The sequence below is a fragment of the Apodemus sylvaticus genome, chromosome 5 (genome assembly GCF_947179515.1).
Source record: "Apodemus sylvaticus chromosome 5, mApoSyl1.1, whole genome shotgun sequence".
NCBI lineage: Eukaryota > Metazoa > Chordata > Mammalia > Rodentia > Muridae > Apodemus > Apodemus sylvaticus.
Genome location: NC_067476.1, coordinates 150,631,732 through 150,654,324, shown reverse-complemented (window position 1 = coordinate 150,654,324; position 22,593 = coordinate 150,631,732). Strand labels below are relative to the sequence as shown.

General features: G+C 50.9%; 1 protein-coding gene across 2 annotated transcripts; it reads right to left on the bottom strand.

The window, feature by feature from the left end:
* Positions 1-6,141: 6,141 nt before the first annotated feature.
* Positions 6,142-21,769, bottom strand: Cd40 (CD40 molecule). Of its 2 annotated transcripts, XM_052184276.1 has the most exons (9): positions 21,642-21,766; positions 14,352-14,430; positions 13,936-14,061; positions 13,541-13,687; positions 13,167-13,260; positions 10,250-10,311; positions 7,662-7,748; positions 7,511-7,542; positions 6,142-6,685 (listed from the first exon to the last, which is right to left on the bottom strand). In XM_052184276.1, exons 1-9 carry the CDS (start codon positions 21,690-21,692, stop codon positions 6,494-6,496), a joined length of 870 nt encoding a protein of 289 aa, XP_052040236.1. In that variant the 5' UTR covers positions 21,693-21,766; the 3' UTR covers positions 6,142-6,493. The 2 variants fall into 2 exon arrangements, with proteins under 2 accessions (XP_052040236.1, XP_052040237.1); XM_052184277.1 differs by lacking the exons at positions 6,142-6,685; positions 10,250-10,311 and having other exon boundaries at positions 7,515-7,542; positions 21,642-21,769.
* Between the last annotated feature and the right edge of the window lie 824 nt (positions 21,770-22,593).

The following is a 22,593-nucleotide window of genomic DNA, read 5'->3' as shown; positions in this document are numbered from 1 at the left end:
GAAGCGGGTGTTAAACACAGACGACCCCCTCAGCCCTCGGCGGGGTGCGGAGAGCTCGAGGAACACCACCGGGGCCAGAGATGGCAAGGATGAGGGCAGGAGAGTAGTAGAGGGAGTGGAGGGAAGGAAAATGGAAAATGGGGGTGGGGGGGAGGTGTGGAGGGAGACAGGGACAGAGACACAGAGAGACAGAGAGGGAACCTAGGAGATTCCAGAGGACAACCAGGAGAAGAGAGTACACCTCTGGTCCAGCAATATCGGGGTTCCCTAAGGCTTCAGAAGCCTGCCATCCGAATGGAATGTGGAGTGATTAAAACCGTGTTGTGGCTCCATATATTTATTGGCACAGAGAGACATCTGGTGTATCCCACTAAGCAAAGAAAGCTGCTTACAAAACAGTGCATATAATAATATCTCAAGTTTAAAAACTATTTGTGGCGCAGAAAGCAGTTCTGAAAGGACCGTACCTTGTGATTGGCAGGGTGGTGGGAGGCACACAGGTGGCCTTGTTTTCCTGGCCCTGTTCATTGCTCGGATGGGGGTGCGATTTGGGAGTACGACTTTTATAATTAGCCAAAACAATAACACTTGTTGGAGAGAAAACCTGGGTGAGGCGGAGGGGCTGGCGATGAAGGAGGTGGGCAGGAAGTGGAAAGGGATGGGCAGAGGGCCAGACAGTCCCTGAAGGAGGAGGCAGGGGCCAGCTGAGTGCCAAGGCCCAGCAGGACGTTATGGTCTGCCGGGAAAGAGACAGGAGGCCTGGTGATGGAGAAGAGAGGATCATGGGAAGGAAGCACAGGCCCCACCCGCTTCCCCTGGGGCAACATCTGCTGGGTGATCTTTCTAGAATCCCTGTTTTACAACAGGACTAGTTTCAGAAAAGCTTCCTCCTTCAGGAAGGACCTCCCCACCCCAAACTGCAGCACGATTCCCCACCCCCTTTTTAAATTAAAACTGCATCTCCCCACCCTGGCGGGTGGGTTTGTAATTTTCTATGCCCGACTGACTCCAGGGGAGAACAAGCCTCCAGGGCACAGCCTTTAATAACTTCTGCTGCCCAAGGAAACAGCTGCAAAGCCTGAGTCTGCAAGAGGGCATCTGTGCACGCACCTGGAGAAGGGCCACCTCAGGGTACATTGCACCTAGTAGGGCTGCCCAAAATCAGTGTTCGAGTCTGGGGTTTCAGTGGCTTGGGCCCAGGTCACTGTGCACCGAGTACAGCCTAAGCCCCCAAGGCTTCATCCAGTTTTCTGAATGGCAGAGGAAGGAGACAATGTGCTTAGAACATTCTACTTGACCTGTTCATGTCTGTATCAGGACTTCATATATATACACACACAGACACACAACTCTGTGTGTGTGTGAGTATCTGTGTGTGTGTTTGTGTGTGTGTGAGTGTGTGTATGTGTGTGTGAGAGAGAGTGAGTGTGAGTGTGTGTGAGTGTGTATGTGAGTGTGTGTGAGTGTGTATGTGTGTATGAGTGTGTGTGTATAGTGTGTGTTTGTGTGTGTGTGTGTGAAAGTGTGTGTGTGCGTGCGAGTGTGTGTGTGTGTGTGTGTGCGCGTGCGCGCGCGGGCACACCAAGCAAAGGATTATATACATTGAGATTCCCTGTCTTTCCATCCTAAACCCTCTATATCATGATGTCTTGGGCAATTAACAAGACATTTAAATTATGAAATTAGCTGCATTTGCGTGTTGGGAAACAACGCACAACTCTCTCATTCCTCCTGAGAAGCACTTTTAAGAACCAATAGACTCTGCCCCAGGGAAGGGATCTTCGCCCAGGAGGCCTTGTCCTTTCTAGTCTCCAGTCCTACCTCCTAGACAAGTTAGGTGCCCAGCTCAGACTGCCATTGTCCCAGCCTTGATGGGCGTGAACTTAGATCCAGATCTCAGCTCTAATCTGAACAAGTTGTTTGGCCTCTAAGCCCCATCTGTGAAATGGGTGCAGTACAATCCCACACCTCAGAATGAGTGTTCAGACTGCAACTGCCTGTCAAGTTCTAATCGGAGCTGAGGAGTGAGTCGGGCAGGAGAGCAGGCCTCATTTCCAAAGCGTGGGCCCTGTGCAGAGCCAGCTCAAAGCAGAGCCAGCATCACCCAGGACTGCCAAGGCAGCCACCAAGGACTTTAGGACGTTACCTTGCTGCCACCTGCTGGCCACTGCCAGCCTCACAGCCACCCCTCCACCTGGCACTAGAGGAGTAGCCCCCCTTGCCACTCCCCGTTGGTCCTCCCTATAATATTCAGGCTGGGCAGGACCCTTAGGAAACCAGTCATTCATGGGGGTGTGGGGTGTGACAGATGTCCACACTGTGGGGAACACCCGGCATCACAGACAGCTCGTGGCTAAGCTGCTTTTGAACCAGAGTTTGCCTACCTCTTCCCTCTGGGAGGGATGCCAAAGATACCAAAGTTACTTTTCTATGCTTGGCTCTGCAGACTTTCGGGAGAAACTTCCAGAAGCCGACCAGAGACATGAATGGAGGCAGTCAGTGTGTCAGGGAGTTGAGCCAGGGAACGCGTTAAACCGAGAAAGTGACAGACAGAAAGCGGCAGGACTGTGGAAAGCACATGGGCTGTGGGAAGAGGGGTGTGGTCACCCCTCAGCAGTGGGATGCAGTTCAGCTGACACAGTACTCTGCCTGACATGCCTAAAGCCTCAGGGTTGGTCCCTTGAATTGCACTGAACTGTGTGTGGTGGCACAGGCTTATAACCCCAGCGCTGGAGGGTCAGAAGCCCAAGGCCGTCCTCCTGTGCCAGCCTGGCCTGCATAAGACACTATCGCAGTTAGCTAGGCCGGCAGTGTGCGCTCCTGGGCACTAACTCTCCTTGCTGTTCCCAGCCTGGCCTGCAGCCACCACAGCCACAGAAGTATTCAGGACGGGGGAAGCCCCAGACATCGATCCCAAAGCCAACAGGAAACCCACTGCCTACTCAGCACCATGAGCGCCAAGGGCAGCTGTTATCCAAGTGTGTTCTCTGATCCCGCAGCATCAGGACCACCTGGGAACTTGCTGGAAATGCAAATTCTTGGTCTTGGTCCCAGATCTGAGCCAGAAACACGGGAGGTAGGGCCCGGCAATCTGTCACTCAGCAGCCCTCACAGTTGGTCACTTTGTTCCTCCAAATCCAAGAACCTGTAACCTGGAGGAGAGCCTGGAAGTCGCCGCCACCAACAGCACCTGCCACGACAGCTGCCCTCTACCAGAAGCAAGGGGGTGACAGCGACTGACCCACGATCGCGCGGATAACAGGTGGGAAACGAGTCTTCTGCGTTTATCCAACACACATGTGCACGCGCGTGCATGCGCACCAAACCACATACACCCTGCTGTGGAAGTTAGTGCCACCAACATTTGGGCTCTAGGCGGGGGTGGGTATTAGACCCCAAAGTTCCCCTCCCCCTCTGTCATATTTCCCTCTGCTTTCTAAACTGAAGCTTCTACCTGCTGCCACCAAATGGCCCTGGAAGCTCTTCTGGGAAGACTGCCAAAGCCAGGTGTCCTTCTCTTGGCTTTCAGCTGCACCCTCGCCCCGCCCCCGCCCCCTCCCAGCATCCCCCACCTCCATCCGGGCCAGCCACTGCCATCCCAACCCTCTAAGCAGTGGGATCCAAACAGTCTGAGACCCACGGGTTAAACCTCAGTAGGCATCTGTGCAGGAATACTCTTTAAGGCGCTTCCTTGGCACGGCTCTTCCTTCCCCCGCCTTGTCCCCCAGCCTTCCTTCCCGCCCCTCTGCTCCTGCTCCATCTGCTGCTCCTCCTGGCTGGGCTCCCCCTCAGTTGGCACAGCAGGAAGAGAGAACAGGATGGCAGGATGATCTATTTTTATCCTGAGATGTTGTCTTGGGGCAAGAGAGGGCACCATCTGACTGGGAAGCATTGGGGAGGTCAGAAGGCAGCGGGGGACCCCCGGATCTCCCTGAAAGCTGTTGCCCACGATGGCTAGGTTCTGGAAAGCAGAGAGACAGACCTGGGAGCAGCTTGAAACCAAGAGTTCATGGGCCGCTGCGCTGCACTGTGTCCCCGATGGTAACTCAGTCCACCTCTCTGTACCCAGGTTGCACCCCTGCACACAGGGAGGGGCACAGACTGGGCCTGCCCCTGTAAGGCTGCGTCTGCATACCTGAGGCCTTGCCAGCTTACTGCTGATCGTGAGCACACAGGCAAACCCCCTGGAGACACAGCAGTCTGGGGACACTCCTACTTAAGCTCAGAAAATATCCTCATTCTTCCAGCCTAACAGCAAATTAGATATCTCATCACCCAGCATGTCTATCCTTCGTCTCCTTTGTACATGTTTGATGATTTTTTTTAAATTATGTAAGCATTATATGAATCTACTGCTCTCTTGGAAAAATAATGAAGCATTACAGGAAACACAACACTCCTGCCCGCCCACCACATCATTCTTAAAAAAAAAAAAAAAGTTCATTTATATCATGTGTACAAGTATTCTGCTGGTCAGGTACATGTGTGTCACATGTGTAGTGTCCATACATGTCAGAAGACGGTGTCAGAACCCCTAAAATTGGATGGCTGAGACACTGTGTGAGTGCTGGAAACCCAAACAAGAGACTTCACAGGAGCTGCCGCTCTTAACCCCTGACCCATCTCTCAAGACCCCTGCTGCAGCTGGGGTTTTCTCTCTTTTTTTCCTTTTTTTAAAAAAGATTATTTATTATATGTAAGTAGTTGTCTTCAAACACTCCAGAAGAGAGCATCACATCTCATTGCGGATGGTTGTGATCCACCATGTGGTTTCTGGGATTTGAACTCAGGACCTTCGGAAAAGCAGTCAGTGTTCTTAACCGCTGAGCCATCTCTCCAGTCCAGCAGCTGGGGTTTTGATGCTTCATCTGAAACCTTTGTTTTACCCATACAGGCATTCACGGTATCTTAGCTTCCCTTTCATATCTATATATACTGTATTCAAATCTAATACCCAGCCCGCTTACACGCCGTCATATCGTATATAAAAGCTGTTTGAAGGGTGTGTGGCTTTGTGTGTTTGGTTCAGGTTGTTGGGAGAAGTTGTTGTTCTTTTGGGGGTTTGTTTGTTTGCTTGTTTGTTTTTGGATTTGGTGTTTTTGAGACAGGGTTTCTCTGTATAGCCCTGGCTGTCCTGGAACTCACTCTGTAGACCAGGCTGGCCTCAAACTCAGTGCTGGGATTACAGGCGTGCACCACCACCGCCTGGCTTAAGTTATTGTTCTTTGATGTTTGTTCTTGAGGGGCTGGAGAGATGGCTCAGCGGCTAAGAGTACTGACTGCTCCTCCAAAGGTCCTGAGTTCAAATCCCAGCAACCACATGGTGGCTCACAACCATCCATAAAGAGATCTGATGCCCTCTCTGGTGCGTCTGAAGACAGCTACAGTGTACTTATATATACATTAAAGTGAATAAATAAATCTTATTTTAAAAGCCGGGCGGTGGTGGCACACGCCTGTAATCCCAGCACTCTGGGAGGCAGAGGCAGGCGGATTTCTGAGTTTGAGGCCAGCCTGGTCTACAGAGAGTTCCAGGACAGCCAGGGCTACACAGAGAAACCCTGTCTCAAAAAAAAAAAAAAAGAAAAAAAAAAGAAAGAAAGAAAGAAAAAAGAAACACAGTAAGTAGTAAGCAATAACTCCGGGTTATTGATAGGAAAATAGATTCTAACAGCAATGGAGGGTAGGCAGTTGTCCAGTTTTTGTGCTGTTTAAGACTTGCTGTAAATATAAAGATTATGTGTCTTTTATCCAGGAACTAAATGGTAAAGGTCGGGTAGAAACCCCGGGTCGGGATTAAATAATTCGTACAATACACCATCGTATCCATTTTAGGATATGTGCACACACACACGCACACACGCACACACACCGGTACATGTACCACAGAGCACACATGAAGGTCTATGACAACCCTCTGGGTTTGGTTCTCTCCTTTTACCATGTAGTCCCAGGGATCAAAATCAGGTATTAGGCATTGGCGGCAAGCTCCTCTACCCCCAAAGCCCTCTTACCTGCCTTGGAATGTGTTTTTTAAAGCTGTTTCTCTACCCATCATTCCACTACCTGTTTTTTTTTTTGTTTTGTTTTGTTTTGTTTTTTGTTTTTTTGCCTCCACCAGTTAGAGTTTCCGAGATCCCATTGTATAAATAATCACAGATTTATTTAGCCAGTCCCCCGCTGATGGGAATCAGGTGCCTTCTAGCAGCATCAGCCACAAGCCATGGACTCCTGTGGCCAAGGCTCCGTCCAGTAAAAGTCACAGCAAGACGTCTCTGGGTCCCGTACTGCTGCACTCTGTAGATACTACTGCGGACCCCCGACGCCTGAGCTTTTCCGCCATCTTTCAAAAGCAAGTCGAGAGATGACAGGGGCGCAGGCATGAGAGTTAGCTGACCCGGGCTCTGTCTTGACTCCTCTCAAGCTTCAAACGTTAGCAGTCCAGCAGTCAGCAGAGCCGGGCGAGCAGTCGCCTCCAAAGCAGTTCCAAGGCTCAGACCAGGGGCCTCAAGGCTATGCTGCCTGTCACCTGCCGCTCCTGCACCGAAATGCGACTCTCTTTACCGTCCTCCTGTGCAACAGGCTGACACCCATGCAGCGTCTCCTGCACTGGTGCAGCAGTGTTGTGACCGGGATAATCTTCTATCTCCACAGGATCTTGCCGTTGAGCCTCAGGGGGAAAGGCCTGGGGAGCCAAGGTATGAGATCCAAGGTCACCTCTAGCCACAGAGCCATCCTGCCTCTGAGGAATAGAATCCCTCCTCCAAGTCCTTTCCACTGGGGTGGGAGGACTTGGGGAGTTGGAGGGGTACCAAAACTGATTTGTTGGATGCCTCCTGCCCTCTGCTGGACACATGAAATTTGACAGGAAATTTCCAGAGCCACTGCCCACCAGCAGAAGAAAATGCCCCTTTGATTCCACCTACTGGCCCCTGAAGGCGGGACTTTGCCCCCCCCCCCCCGTATTCTCGGCTGGAGGGAAAGCACAGCCACGGGTTCTCTGCCAGTGGTGCCCAGCTCTGCCCTAAGGAGACGTGATTGGGTAAGAGGAAGGGATGAAGACTGGAAGTGGGGCTGGGTGGGAGGTGCAAGTAGTTCACTGTCACCCCACATGTTCCAGGGACAGACCCTGAACTGTTTGTAGGAGTGTATGCGCGCATGCGCAGTGTGGAGCGTGCTATTGGACATATGCGCATGGGGTAGAGGGTCCACACCCACATGTACGCACTATTAGAAGCCAGAGGTCAACATCCTGTGTCTTCTTGCACTCTCAACCCTTATTTTCTGAGTCAGGGTTTCTCTTGGAACCTGGAGTAGCCCATGATTAGGTAGCAAGCCCCAGAGATCCGTGTGTCCATTTCCACCGCCATCTCTGGCGCTGCTGGCCTTTTCCATAGGGTTGGAGCCACACGCTGGGATCCAATGCAAGCTCTCTGCTCCTGAGTCTGTCTCCCTCCCCCTACCTGCCCACCAGCTGCTCTTCCAGCCTCTCTCCCTCGGGATGGCTCACCTCATTATCCTTTGGTTTCTTGGCCGCCTTTTCTAGTGAGAAGAAGAAGAAGAAGAAGGGGTGTGGGGCATTGGGAGGTTGAGTCAGGATCAATCACTGGCTGGTTCTGCAGGCCTGAACCCACCCTCCCTTTCTTCTCCTGAGCACTCACTGATATAGAGAAACACCACAAAAATGATGATGAGGATGACCACCACGACAGGAATGACCAGCAGGGCTCGCATCCGGAACTGGAAACCTGGGGAGACAGACTTGAGTGGACCCCACTGGCGGGTTCTCCCATTGGAGAATGCTCCCGTTGGAGGGTGCTCCCACTGGCGGATGCTCCCACTGGCGGGTGCTCCCACTGACAAGTGCTCCCACCCCTTGCCCAAAGCATCTGTATCCTCCCAGAATCCAGGCCTCCTGATATCAGAGCTTTCAAGCAGTAGCATTGTGGGTAATGTTGCCGCTAGGGGAACTCTTAAGATGCTTTATGGTATTTGCCAATGTTTATAAATTGAGAGAGTTTATCTTTGCGTGTGTGTGTGTGTGTGTGTGTGTGTGTGTGTAGGTGGGGGTAATGGTGTACATGTGGATGTACGCAGAGGCCAGCGGAGGATGCGGGTATCCTGCTGTATCATATTACACCTTCTGCTGAGACAGTCTCTCACTGAGCCTGGAGCTAGTCTAGGAGGCAACAAACTACAATTCTTCTTCTAGCGCCACCCCCCCCCCCCACATACACACACACTCATAGTATTAAGGTCACAGTCACATGTGGCGTGGCCGTGCGTAGCTCATGGTTGCGCAGTAAATACTCCTTCGAGCTGTCTCTCTAGCCCAGGGAGATTGCAGTTGGGAAGATAAGCCAACTTCCCATCTGGTGTGTTCGTCAGCTGTGTGGTGAAGGGACAGCCCGCCTGCCTGCTTCACCCTTCTCTATGCTGTGCTGCGCAGAGCTAGTGTCCGAACTGTTACATCTGCTATGGGAGCATGGAGGGCAGAAATAAAGTACCTCTTGTGTCTACACTGCTCTAAGAGACAAATTAAAAGACCAAGCAGCAGGTGGTCTCAGAGGCAACGGGTGCAATGCACGTGCGCGCGTACACACACACACACACACACACACGCACACACACACACGCACCCTCAGTTATAAAGTCCTCTTTGAGACATGGTCTCACTAAGTGGTTCAGGCTGGTCTCGAACTTGGGGCTCCCATGTCTGCACCACCACACCCAGCTCATAGGTCGGGACGCAGATACCAGTGAAACAAACACTGGCCCACAGTGGCTACCTGGCTTTAAATGAACTTGTATTGGAGCCAGGCCGGAGGTTAGGATGAAGAAGATATGCAGGGTCGTGCGTCTGGCGAGGTCAGCCCCTACTTAATCTAAAACTTTGCTATGTTGCACATCTCTGGTTTCTTGTTTTCTGGGGTTCCCCCCCCACATACACATGTTTTTGTTTTTCTAGCATCATCTCAAAATGTTGTTTTCTTTTGCTTGCTGTTCCTTTGCGATGTCTTCTTAAATGCTCCAAGTGAACTCAAGTGCTTTTCACACTTTATCCAGCCAAGAGAAAAAGGCAATCTTGAGAAAAAAGCAAAAAGACTGCACTTTTCTTTTCTTCTCACTTTGTGGCACTGGGGGTCTAACCCAGGACCTCACACATGCTAGACAAGTGGGGTGGGTCTAACCCAGGACCTCACACATGTGGACAAGTGGGTTGGGTCTAACCCAGGACCTCACACATGCTAGACAATTGCTCCACCACTGAGCCCCAGCCCTAGCTGTCTTCTTACTTTTTTGATAAGTCTTTTAATTTCTATCTACTTTTATTTATGTATATCTGGTGTGTGCAGCACATGTGTGCCTAATGCCAGCAGTGACATAAGATCCCCAGGAGTTGGAGTTAAGGACAACCATACACTGCCTGATGTGGGGGCAGGGGACTGAACCCAGGTCCTCTGGAAGAGTAGCAAATGCCACCTCTCCAGCTCCAGGAACATATTTAAACTTTTATGTACTATTATTGTGTATGTGTGCATATACATGATGTGTGTGCATGATGTGTGTGCATGACGTGTGTGCACACGCATGTGCTGTGCTGTACATGCAGCGGTCAAAGGACAACTTTTAGGAAATGGTCCTCTCCTTCCACCTTTACATGGACGCTGGGGACGAACGCTGGGCCATCGGGGGAGAGCTTGACTTGCTGACCCATCTCAACAGCCCTCTTTCTATAATGAGACTTTCTTTGTTGAAACAGTGTCCTCCGAAGCTGCCCGGGCTAGCTTTGAACTTACAAAGCTCTCACCTCAGCTTTATAAGTAGCTGCGCTGACTGGCCGGCTCACCAGACTCTTGCCCTACTCTGTCTTCACTCATTCAGTGACAGCCTGCTCAAGCTTCACATCCTAGCATCCAAACTGAGGTTACCAGGCGACACTGTCACAGTGTACCTGAACCTCAAGCCAGGGGCAGCAGTTTCCAAACCGCAAAATTTGGTGGCCAGGCACTTACACCACCCAAGTAAGGGAGGAAGGAGCTACAGTCAACCCATTTCACAGTTGAAGAAACTGAGGCTCGGTGAAGGGATGTGACTCATGCAGGTCCCAAGACAGGAGCTAAGGTACTATACTCCAAACTGCCTCTTGCTCTCACTCTACCCTAGTCAATCTTCCTGGGTGCCTCAGTCTCTCCCCAGTTCCCTGCTTTCCAAACACCTGGTAAGACCCATTCTCCCCTGGACTCACCACAGACAGTATCATTCTGACTCGTTCCTTCCCGTAGGACCACCAGATTCTTATCCTCACACCTGCACAAAGACACATGTGTACACATATATGTGCATGCACACATACATGCAGAGAGAGAGGGGGGAGAAAAACAGGGCTCCCCACCATAAGACTTCCAAGCCCAGGGGAGTCACTCAGCAAGCGGCAAGTTCTTGTGAGCATGTGACTTACAGTGCAGCATCCCAAGTCAGTCATTGAGAGAAGAGTTAGGACAGAAACCCACAGAAAGGAAAGATGGCCATATTGAAATGGGGATGGCCAGGAGTATAGATGGTAAGAAAGCAACAAGGGGAAGGGAGGAGTCTGGACTCAGGTGGGCTTCTCAGCCTTGGCACCTGCAGGTATTTTGTGTTGGGAAATATGTCCTACATTTCACAGAATAATCAACAGCACCTTCGTCTCCCGTAGCCCAGTGGCAGAAACAGCCCCCTCAGCCAGTACAGCATCTGAAAGATGAGCAGATGTGGCCAAAGCCCCGCGGAGAGCAAAACTGGTCTCTGTTAAGAAGCTCTGGTTTCAGGGTCTTCTGGGAAGACTCCTCCATGAAAGGGAGATCAGAAAGCACTGATGGATGGGAAGGTTGGCCCCAGCTAAGGAGGAGCAGTGTGACAAGAGAGAAGTCACGTGGTGACGTGTGGTGGTGAGCTGCTCCCTGCAGGGCAGCTGCAGGCGGCCAGAGAGTGACCCTGGCACACAGCCAGGCGACCTGACTGCTGAGAGGACCTGCTCCCAGGCAGCTCCTGAAGGAGAGGTTGCAGCAGAGCGGGCAGCCAGAGGCGGGACAGGAGTGGAGTTGTGAGGTGTGGATGGGTGGTCTGGGAGGAGTGGACAGAGGGGGACGCGGCAAAGGAGAACCCGGATGTGGCAGAAAAGGAGCTTCAGAGAATGTGTGCGCTATAGCCTTGTTGAGAAAGAAAGGCACTCAGATCCTTTACGAATCAGCTGAAGCCCCTGAAAGTGGGGGAAGAACAATCCCCGATAAGAAGCCGGGGGTCTCACACATACAGAGGCAGATTTGGGGGTCCCCAGAGAAGATCAGAAGGGCCCCCAATGGGTATAAAAGTTGAAACAGCATCATGCATCAGCTAAGTGGGGCAATGTGGAGGGGTACGTCCATGTGTTTATTAGCAGAGTCTCTCTGTCCCTCTCCCTCTCCCCTTCCCCCTCCTTCACCTCTGTCTGTCTGTCTGTGTCTGTGTCTCTCTGTGTCTCTGTCTCTGTCTCTGTCTCTGTCTCTCTCTCTCTCTCTCTTTCTCTCTCTCTCTCTCTCTCTCTCTCTCTCTGAAGGAATAGTGAGGAATCAGCCTGAGGGGACAGGTTTGCCCATTTAAAAAACATTAAACGAGGAATGTGAAAAACAGAATGGGACACGTGTTTTATGTTTTTCTCCCAAACAGGAGACTTTGAAGCAAAAGAGTAAACAGTGTGCCCGGGGGTGCGAGTGCACGGTGCAGGGTGCAGGAAGAGAGAGGAAATATAGCTGGAAGGCCCAGCCTCACTCCACGGAGTCTGGGCTTCCTCCCAAAGGCAGCAGGGAGCCCTGGAGTGCTCAAAATCACAAGTGCTGTGATCCAAAAGGGGCTGCGGAAGCTCACGATAGCAACACGATGCAAAGCAGCCAAGGGAGACACCAGAGACAGGGAGCCTGTGAGGAGACGGAGCCACACCGCACCACGGTGAGGAGGCTGTGGAGAGTAAGGAGTGGATTCCCAAGGCATTCCTACCAGATATAACAGGCCTGACTGAGGTGGAGGTGAGGGCAGGGGTGGGCAGCTCACGGTGTGACTGACTGACTGCCTGGAGCCAGAACCTGCCTGTCACTTGGGGCGAGGGGCTCGGCGAGGGGCCCAAGCTGGATGTACAGAGGTGCTGGAACTTGACCATCTGGGGACCAAATGACAGTTTCAGGGGGAGGGAGATGGAGCCATAGATGTAGATAAGACAGCCAAGGAGAGGTGGGAAAAAGTGGTCAGAGAACCCAGACAAACACAAGTAACAGTCCAGAAGGGCAGGGACATGGATACTAACTCCCTCAGGAAAGCACTGTGCACGGAGGGCTGGAGTTCACGCCTTGGAACCCACAATAAAAAAAATCCATGCTTGGTGGCAAGTGGTTGCAATCCCAGTGCTGGGACTCTCTAAAAACACAATGGAGCTGGGCAGTTGTGGTGCACACCTTTAATCCCAGCACTTGGGAGGCTGAGGCAGGCAGATTTCTGAGTTTAAGGCCAGCCTGGTGTACAGAGTGAGTTCCAGGACAGCCAAGGCTATACAGAGAAACCTTGTCTCTAAAAAACCATTAAAAAACAAAACAAAACAAAAACAAAAACAAAAAAATAAAAAAAAAACCAAAAAAAAACAGTAGACAGTATCTGAGGAGCAACACACTAAGTTGATAGCTGACACATGCACACATATGCATACATGCAGATACACACATCCACAGACATGCATGCACATACATGTATTCGCACACATGCATGCATATACACACATGCATACATGTACATACACATTCACAGACATGCATGCACACACACATGTATACACACACACACACACACACACACACGAATATACATGCACGCACATGCACACATACTCACCAAGAAAGTGAACTGAAAAGGGGAGGGGGGGGGTCCTGCCGCTTTAAGAAGAGAGACTTCAGGAAGATATGGAGATCAACAGGCTCTGTTAACTAAGCAAAAGCAGGCTAGAAAAACTGCACAAAGTGTCCCTGAGGCAGCCACAAGGTCACATTCACAAGTAAGTGAGGCCATGGGGGTGGGGAGTGTCAGGGACTGAACAGCAGGTAGCTAAAGAGACCGAGACAGGACCCACGCTACTAGTGGTTAGGGAGAGGTGGTCCTTGTACCTTGTCCAAGGACGACACTTTTCAGAAAGTGATGACTCACTGGAGAAGAAGCCGTCTGGGCACGGCTGACAGACGGTGTCGGTGGTCTCAGTGGCTGGAAGGACGTGGAGGTGGAGGACGCATGAGCAAACACCTGGGCCACAGTGTCTGACCCCCATGGGAGCCAAGCCCCTGCCCTCAGCTCCTTACCCCAGCGCACTGCAGCCCCTAAAGACCACAACCCAGCAGGAAGCTGCCCAGAGCCCAGGTCAGAAGAGCCCATGTCCTATAAACTGGAAGATGCCAGCCCAGGTGGCGCTTTCTCTGCCCTCAGCTTCCGGAGGCCGAAGGCCCTCTGCTCACCCCAGAGCTGTTTCCCCAGGCAGGCCGCTTACCCATCTCCACAACTCCAAAGCCAGGGCCACAGGGCGTGTGCTGAACACATGTCTCACACTCCTTGCTGGTACAGTGCTGACCTTCCTTACAAGCACAAACAGTGTCCGAATCTGTGGTGCCCTCCTTCTTAATCTGAAGCCCTTGATCTGAGCAGAGATGAGAAGGAGGAATGGGAAAACCTGCTGGGCCGCAGCAAGGACCTCACTCCTCACATTGTTGGCTTTCTTACTCTTCCTAGTACAGAAGTCAGTCAATCAACTAGCTCACCCAGACTTAGGCCCAGACTCCGGCTCCCCAGGACAGACCCCGGCCACTAACATCAGAGGGATTTCAGTGTTAAGAATATCGAGCCGGTTCTCAAGCATCCCTCCCCAGGCAGCCCCAACCCACGCACTGGGTTCACAGTGTCTATGCTGGTGACAGCGGATCTCCGTGTTCCAATGGGCTAAGAATTCGCCTGTGCCGCACGCTTGGCATTGGGTCTTCTCAAGAGCTGTGCAGTGGCTAGTCAGTCTCGTTCCTGAAAAAAAACAAAAAACAAAAAACAAAAAACAAAAAACAGGAAGATATGAGGCAGGTTAGGCTAATCCTGTGACTCAGACTATGTGCAGGGGGGTGGAGCTTAGGAATGGACGTCTCAGACCCTACATGAGTAAGGAAGCTGGAAGAGACGGGACAGCCTGGGGCATTCTGGTATCAAGGATGGGGGGAGGGGAATGGGTCATTTTGGACTTGAGTTCCCAGTCCATATGTGGGGTCTGCATCCACCAGCAAAGCAGGAGGGACTGGGCAGGGGGGCTAGCATCTCACCCGGCTGGCACAAATCACAGCACTGGCCATTGTAGAGGTACTGTTTGTCACTGCACGTAAGACACTGTCCTAGATGTACCTAAAAACAAAAGTGGGCAGCTGGAAGGGATCTTTGTCAGACACGTTGAAAGTTAGCCAAGACACAGGCTGTAGCAGATGTGGAAGTCCAAAGCAGAAAAGAGAGCCCTCGCAGTATGAGGTCTGTTTGTCCGGTTGTTTTTTTGCTTGTTTGTTTTGTTTTGTTTTGTTTTACTCTGCTGTCAAATAGCGTCTTTCTGTCATCTCACAAAGCAAGAACTTTGAACCCTCTAATCCGAACAGATGTACAGGACTCTTCAGTGATCCCAAAGACCCAGTAAGAGGGGAGAACTCCAGTTCTTCCTCCAGAGTCTTGAGGCCGCTGACTCACACTGGCAGAAGCCCTTCTCCCGGTTTCTTTCCCCATCTCCCTTCCCCACCACCAGAAGGGTGAGAGTCACTCCACAGAGGGTAACAGTGGACAGAGTCCCACAGGGACGGGATTCAGTGCATTCAACGTGTCGCCCTCAGTATGTGTTTCTACAGCATCCGGGTCCCACCCATGCAATGAGCTGCTTCTTGCTAATTTAAACACACTTCTTTTAACTGTAAATCTTCTACTGTTGCCTCAAGAGAACAGCCAGTATCACTTCCTATAATTTAAAAGAAACCCTAAAAATACACTCAACAGATTCATAGCAGGGTTATCAAGCCTCGACTCGTAGCTTTACTCGCTGAGGTCCTTCACTCTGTCTGCTCTTGATTTTGACTTTTAAGCTGGGGGGTGGGGGTGGGGGGGAGTAGGGGGATGGATGGGGAGGGGTGGAGGGGCAGCAAGTCTTTCAAAGGCCTTAGCTAGCCTAATCCCAGCGCTCAGGAGGCAGAGGCAGGTGGATCTCTGAGTCCAGCCTGGTCTACAGAATGATTTCGAGGACAGCCAAAGCTACACAGAGAAAACCCGTCTCAAAAAAAGAAAGAAAGAAAGGCATTAACTAAGTTCCAGAGACTTGCTCCTTGAAGACCTAAGGAACAAGATGGCTCAGTCAGTCAAGGCACTGCGGCCGAGCCTAATAACCGGAGTTCAGTCCCCAGAAACCACATCATGGAAGGAAAGAACCAACTCTCAAAGGTTAGCACCTAACCTGTGTGTGTGTGTGTGTGCGTGCGTGCGCGCGCGCGTGCATGTGTGTATATGTATATGTGTGTACACATGTGTATGTGTGTGCATGTGTGTGTGATATTTGTATGTGAATGTGTGTGTTGTGTGTGTACATATACATAAACCTAAATAAATAACTAAACAAATAAATAAAAGTAATTTTTTAAATGAATAAGAACAGGACTGGCAGGAGCTGGAGAGAAGATGGCTCAATGGTTGAGAGCCCAGGTCACTCTGCAGAGGACCCAAGTTCAATTCCCAGCATCCACACTGCAGCTCACAACTCTGTAACTCCAATCCAGGGGATCTGACACCCTCACACAGACAAACATGCAGGGCAATACACCAATTCATATGAAATAAAAACAAAATAATATTTTTTAAAGAACAGTGAAACTGTAGGGGGAAAGTTCTAAGCCCACTTCCTGGTTTGAAAAAAAAAAGTATGAAAACCCACCAATCCCTGAGCATAAACTCTCACTAATCCCCACCCTGGAAATCTTCACCCTGGAGCCCTCCTCCCCCAGGGACCCTGCATAAGCCTGCCTGCAGCTCGGTTCTCTGCTTCTCCCCTGAGCACAGGTAGTCACTCTCCTGTTTCTCCCGCCAATGAATCTCTTGAGTGAGATTTGTTGTGCAGTGTGACTTTGTGATATTCCTTGGCCCCTGGCTGCCAGGATGCCATTCCCTTCCGAGCTGCAATACTTCCAGAGAGGAAACCTTTCCCTTCAATGCTGCAAACACCTCCACAGGGAAGCCTTTGGGGATTTCTTCTCAGACCTACAACACTCAGAGAAAACTTTCCCCTCAGAGCAGAGCTGCAACTCTTCCAGAAATAGTCTGCTGGGCAGTGCTGGTGCACACCGTTAATCCCAGCACTCAGGAGGCAGAGGCAGGTGGATCTCTGAGTTTGAAGCCAGCCTGGTCTACAGAAAAAGTTCTAGGACAGCCAGGGCTACACAGAGAAGCTTTGTCTTAAAAAATACAAACAGGAGCCGGGCGGTGGTGGTGCATGCCTATAATCCCAGCACTCTGGGAGGCAGAGGCAGAGGCAGGCAGATTTCTGACTTCAAGGCCAGCCTGGTCTACAGAGTGAGTTCCAGGACAGCCAGGGCTACACAGAGAAACCCTGTCTTGAAAAAATCAAATTCAAAAAAACAAATATATATATATACACAAACAGGGCTGGAGAGATGGCTCAGTGGTTAAGAGCACTGATTGCTCTTCCAGAGGTCCTGAATTCAATTCCCAACAACCACATGGTGGCTCATCCCATCTGTAATGGGATCCAATGTTCCCTTCTGGTGTGTGTGAAGACAGTGACAGTATAATCACATAAAATAAATAAATTTAAGAAAAAAACTTGAAAAATATTTTAGAGAGAGGGGGAAAGAGAGAGAGAGAGAGAGAGAGAGAGAGAGAGAGAGAGATGCCAGAGAGATGGCTCAGCTGGTAAAGGCTCTTGCTGCCAAGCCTTATGACCTGAGTTCATAATAACCCTAAGAACCCATGATAGGAAAAGCTAGCTTCCATAAATTTTTCTCTGGCCTCCGCACGCATGCTCCAGTACTCAAGCACGCATGCGTACGTGCATACAAATAATATATCCATAAGTGTAATGAGAACTAAATTTTTTTAAATGTGAAAGTTTCCTTTTAAGAACCATAAAGCGGGCCTGTGCTTTGGCGTGTGTGCACACGCGATGGCCCTTGCCCTGTCTGTGACTCGGAGCACGCGCTGGCCACAACTGAAGTGAACAGAGGTCAGTGGACAACACTGGGGTCAGGATTGTTTCTCGCCTTATTTAAAGACATGGTCTTCTGTTGTTCTTGGTTGCATAGGCCTGAAAACTTCTGGGATTCTCCTGTTCCCACCTCCTGTCTCACAGTTAGGATGCCCGGCTTCTGCCACCTTACGTGGGTTCTGGGAATAAACTTGGATCCCCGAGCTCGAGTGGCAAGTGATTCAACCACAACCCTATCCGTGGGGTTTTAGGTGAGGTGTTTTGTTTTTTTTCAAGACTTAAAAAAAATTTTTTTTAGATATATTTATTTTATGTGTACAGGTGTTTTGCCTGCAGTCTGAATATGCACCACATGCATGCATGGTGCCCTTGCAGGTCAGAAGAGGGCATTGGATTCCCTGGAACTGGGGTTGGGGATGCTTGTGAGCCACATGTGGGTGGCTAGAAAACTGAACCTGGGTCCTCTCCCAGGGCAACAAGTGTTCTGAGCAGCTCTCTAGCCACGAGATTCATTTTATTTTATTTATTTATTTATTTATTTATTTATGGTTTTTTGAGACAGGGTTTCTCTGTGTAGCTCTGGCTGTCCTGGAACTCACTCTGTAGACCAGGCTGGCCTCGAACTCAGAAATCCCCCTGCCTTTGCTTCCCAAGTGCTGGGATTAAAGGTGTGCTCCACCACTGCCCGGCGCATTTTATTTTGATTATAGGCAGATATATGATTATGAGCATGGGTGAGTGTAGGTGCCCTCAGAAGAGGGAGTCGGATCTCCCTTGGAGCTAGAGTTGCAGGTGGTTGTGAGCTGCTGAATGAGGGTGCTGGGAATCTGATGCCAGTTCTCTGCGTGTGTGTGGGGGGGGGGGTGGCACAGGCTCTCAACTGCAGCGCTATCCCCCTGGCCTGTATACATGCTCCTTAAAGCTGGGTTACATTTTATTTATTTATTTATTTTAAATAGCCACCTTTTTAAAAAGATGTATTTATTTAATGTATATGAGCATTCTATCCCTGACACACGTGAAGAAGGCATTGGATCCCATGACAGGTGGTTGTGAGCCCCCATGTGGTTGCTGAGAATTGAACTCAGGACCTCTGGAAAAGCAGTCAGTGTTCTTAAGTGCTGAGCCATCTCTCCAGCCGCTCCCCCCTCTTACATTTTAGAAACAACCAGGGTTACAGAATGTGTGGGGACCAAGTTTGAGAACCAGACAAAACACTCTGTATCACATACTGATTATTTTGTTTCTCTTAGGCTGTGTTTCCTCATCATTAAAGATTTATTAGTATTTTTAAATGGGATTATAGGGCTGGTGAGATGGCTCAGCGGATAAGAGCACTGACTGCTCTCCCGAAGGTCCTGAGTTCAAATCCTAGCAACCATAAGGTGGCTCACAACCATCTGTATTGATGTCTGATGCCCTCTTCTGGTGTGTCTGAAGACAACTACAGTGTACTTAACATATAATAATAAATAAATCTTTGGGCCGGAGCAAGCAGGGACTGGGCAAGAAAGGTTAGCCGGAGTGAGTGTGGTCAACCAGAGCGGGCAAAGGTCCTAAATTCAATGCCCAGCAACCACATGAAGGCTCACAGCTACAGTGCACTCATATACATAAAATAAATAAATAATAATAAAATGGATTGTGACACCTGCCCTGGAGGCTGGACTGTGAGATTGTGAGGGAACACAGGTGCATGGCCGGGCAGTAAATCAAGGTAGTATTCAGAAAATGGCAGCTTTCATCAGCACACATAGATGATGGCTGTCTGCTTGGATAGCCTGCAGCCTGGTAGCTGTCTGCCTGTCCAGAATCCAGGAAATCTCACTCACGTAATGACATGCACCTGAAAGCACCATCCCCGGGCAGCACTCCCGGAGATGTCCCGCCCTCCTTCTAGAACAGCGGCCATCCTCAGCCGCATCTTTGAAAAAGACAGCTTCCCTCTGATGGCTCGTCAGCCCGTTTCCATCCCCCAGAGCATCCTCCTTCCTCCACAAAAGGTCTCAGGGCCACAGCTTGGAGACCCCTGGCCATGTGAGTGGCAGGCTCAGAAGTGAGGCGGTCACAGATTCATACCCGTGGGTATTCATACTTTGGGTAAAACTCCTCCCCTTTCTGAGCCTCAGTTTGGTCATCTGTGTAACAGAGACCTTGGGAGAAATCAAATGAAGCGCTATGCAGCCTGGCTCACAGCCCCAAGCACAGGAAGACCTCAGAAAAGAGCACCTGTTGTTTCTGTCAGGCTCCAGCCCCTCCCTAGAGTCCAGATGGGGGCTTCCGAGGGCAGACTTTGCTCTCGGCTGGTCCACACGAGCCCTCATCACGCCTCTGTTTCTCCCTCCATCTCTCCCAAAGGCCCTCATTCACTTCTCTTGAACTTTCCCCTCTTCTTGCGTCCTGTCTCCCTGAAGGTCGTTGCTTAGAGCAGTGGTTCCCAACCATCCAACACTGCTGCCTGTTACAGTTCCTCAGGTAAGCCCCAACCATAAAATTATTTTTGTTGCTACTTCATAATTGTAATTTTGTTGCTGTTCTGAATGTAATGTAAATATCTGTGTTTCCTGATGGTCTTAGATGACCTCTGTGAAAGGAACCACTGGCTTAGGGGAAAAAAAACAAACGAAAGCCAGTCAAGCAACTCTCTCACTTCCGCTCCTCTCCGCTGTGACCTCCACAGCGATCCTTGGCAGGCCACATGTCAGAATCTACACTCTGGATGCAGTTCAGTCTGTACGGTGACTGCCCAGCATGCACGAAGGCCTCAGTGCTGTTCTAAGCGCCACATAAGACTGGGCATGGGGGTGCGTGCCTGCAGTCCCAGCACCAGGGAGGCGGAGGCAGGAGGATCAGAGATTCAAGGACAGGAGAGATGGCTGAGCTCTTAAGGTGTTTGCCATATAAATGTGTGGGGCCGAAGTTAGATCTCCAGAAACCCGTGCAAACCCCAGGTCTTGGTAGTGGCCTCCCTGTAAGTCCAGGTTCAGAAAGCAGAAGCAGGGGATCCCCACAGCAATCCTACTAGTGAGACTGGCCATATGGGGAGCTCTGGGTTAGATTGAGACCCTGTCTTGATGAGTAAGTGGGAGAGGATCCAAGAATGACTCATGATATGACCTTCAGGCCACCACATGCAAGCACACACGTGTCGCCACACAGACATATGCATACACACAAACCATGCATGAACAGACAAAGGAAAAGAAAAAAATTAAAAGTCATTCTCAACTAGATCATGAGTTTGAGGCCAACCTGGGATAGGTAACATTGGCTGATTGACAGGTATGTGCTTAGGGTACTGACTGCCCCAGCTGCGGAAAGCCAGGCCTGAAACAGGACACCTTCCTGAACAGACAATTCAAAGCCCTTGAGAGACCTAAGCCCCAGTCTCCAACCAAAAAGGACCTACAGTGCTTGAAAGCAAAGGGAGCCTCGCCAGAGGAGAGACTCAGGTAGTCAGGGGATTCCCAGACTCCAGAATGAGGAACTGCAGAAACACATTTAAACCAAAAGTGAATCAAGTGCCGGCTTCTGAAAATCCCCGAGATGTGCTTGATTGGGTCTGAACTTTTCTGGTGCCTGGAGAAACCTAGTCTGGTCTCTTTATCCTTTCTTGAGCTCTAAAACAACTCCTCCTCCTCCTCCTCCTCCTCCTCCTCCTCCTCCTCCTCCTCCTCCTCTTACTCCTCCTCTTACTCCTCCTCCTCCTTTTCCTCCTCCTCCTCCTTTTCTTCCTCCTCCTCCTTCTCCAGGTGTCTCCTGTACCATCTTAAGTTCAAGAGGCAGAGGCACAAACTTGGGGATTTCTCTACATTGGCTTGGCAGTGACACGGGTATGGTGGTTAGTAAATTACCTTTTACCTAAAAAGTACCGGGGGGTGGGGGGGGTGGGGGGGGGGGAGCTTGTTCCCACAAGATTCCCTAGACAAAAGTGGTCCCTACTGGCAAGGGGAAGATAACTACAGGTGGCAGACATCTGTCCACAATGGGAAAGTGACAGGAAACAGGCCAGACCCTCCCCTTCCCCTAGCCAGGCTTTCCTGTCCGCTAACCCTTTCCAGTCTCTGTCGCCAGCTCCCGAGCCCGGGTTTGGATCAGGACAAAGCTGTCCAGGCACCGCTGTGTAGGAATGCCCTCCCTAAGCTCCCTCTGTGGGACTACGTGGAACAGAACCCCAACCTTCTGGGAGGAAAGAGAGGCAGCCCACCTCATTTTTTTAAAGCCAAGGCCCGAGAGATCTTACCCATCTTATTCACCGCTTCCCGCCTTTCCCAAATCAACTAGGAAGAGCTCTCACCCCCGAAAATCTTATCTGTCTCTCACGCTCAAAGCCCTAACCCCCTTGGAAGTTAGAACTGAAGCCACTCACCGCTGTCAACAAGCAGCCCCAGAGCGCGCACAGCCGAGGCAAAGGCACCATTGCAGGGCGAGATCAGAGGAGCCAGATCACAGGGCTCCCGGCGAGGCCACAAGTCACTCCGACGTCCCAGCTAGGAGTCCCGCCCAGGAAGGGGGCGGGGTCTTTGGGCACCAATCTCGGTGGGCCTTCGGCTAGTCCCAGAGCAGGGATTTCCCCAGGACCTTCCCAGGAGTCTGATTGTCCCCCCTGGAGTTTAAGGGATGGGCACCAAGGTGGCGGGAGAAGGCGTGGTCCCAAGAGGAGCCCTTTTCCTACATCCCCCAGGCCCCACTCCCCACCCCATCCAACCCCCACCCCACCCCCACCGGCATTTAGGACCTCAAAAGCCACCTTTAGCAGGGCTAAGGACTCTCCTGATTGCAAGTTAGCAGAGGGGAGAAGGATTACTGTAGGGACTGGGGAGCACCACAGGGACACTCTTGTTTCCCTACCCCCCCCCCCCAATACCCCCGGGAATCTCTGCAGAACCGAAAGCATCTCCAGAGAGGTCTAAGGAAGTCCCCAGTGTCACCGCAAGCTCAGAAAACGGGAAAGACCACAGTTGAAGGGCCAGGAGGCAATTCAAGGAAGTTTGAGTTCCCTACTCAGTTTCTCTTTCTTGAGAAGGAAATTCCCACAAGTAGGGGGCGGCATCCATCCTCTCATCCATGGGTGCCACCCACGGATCTCCACCGACTTCTAGCCCATCCCAGCTCCATCCAGAGCCTGGAGACAGGCATTTACTGTATGGATCAGCCTTTCATAGGCTCAAAGACCCCTTGAGAAATGTTAGAAGACTAGAGACCCTCCATTAACTTTGCGGGAGGGGGGAGGGGGTTTCTGGGAACGAGGGATCCAAACTCTGGTCCTCATGCTTGTATGACAGACACTTTACCCTGGGTGTCATCTCCCCCAGGACCAC

What these genes read in the sequence shown, in the direction of transcription:
- Cd40 (XM_052184276.1), bottom strand. Translation starts at nt 21,692, where the DNA reads ATGGTGCCTTTGCCTCGGCTGTGCGCGCTCTGGGGCTGCTTGTTGACA. An exon ending in CTTTGGAGTTGTGGAGATGG is followed by an intron (nt 13,261 to 13,540) that starts GTAAGCGGCCTG and finishes ACGTCCTTCCAG; the next exon opens with CCACTGAGACCACCGACACC. An exon ending in TCAGAATGATACTGTCTGTG is followed by an intron (nt 7,749 to 10,249) that starts GTGAGTCCAGGG and finishes CTGTCTCCCCAG; the next exon opens with GTTTCCAGTTCCGGATGCGA.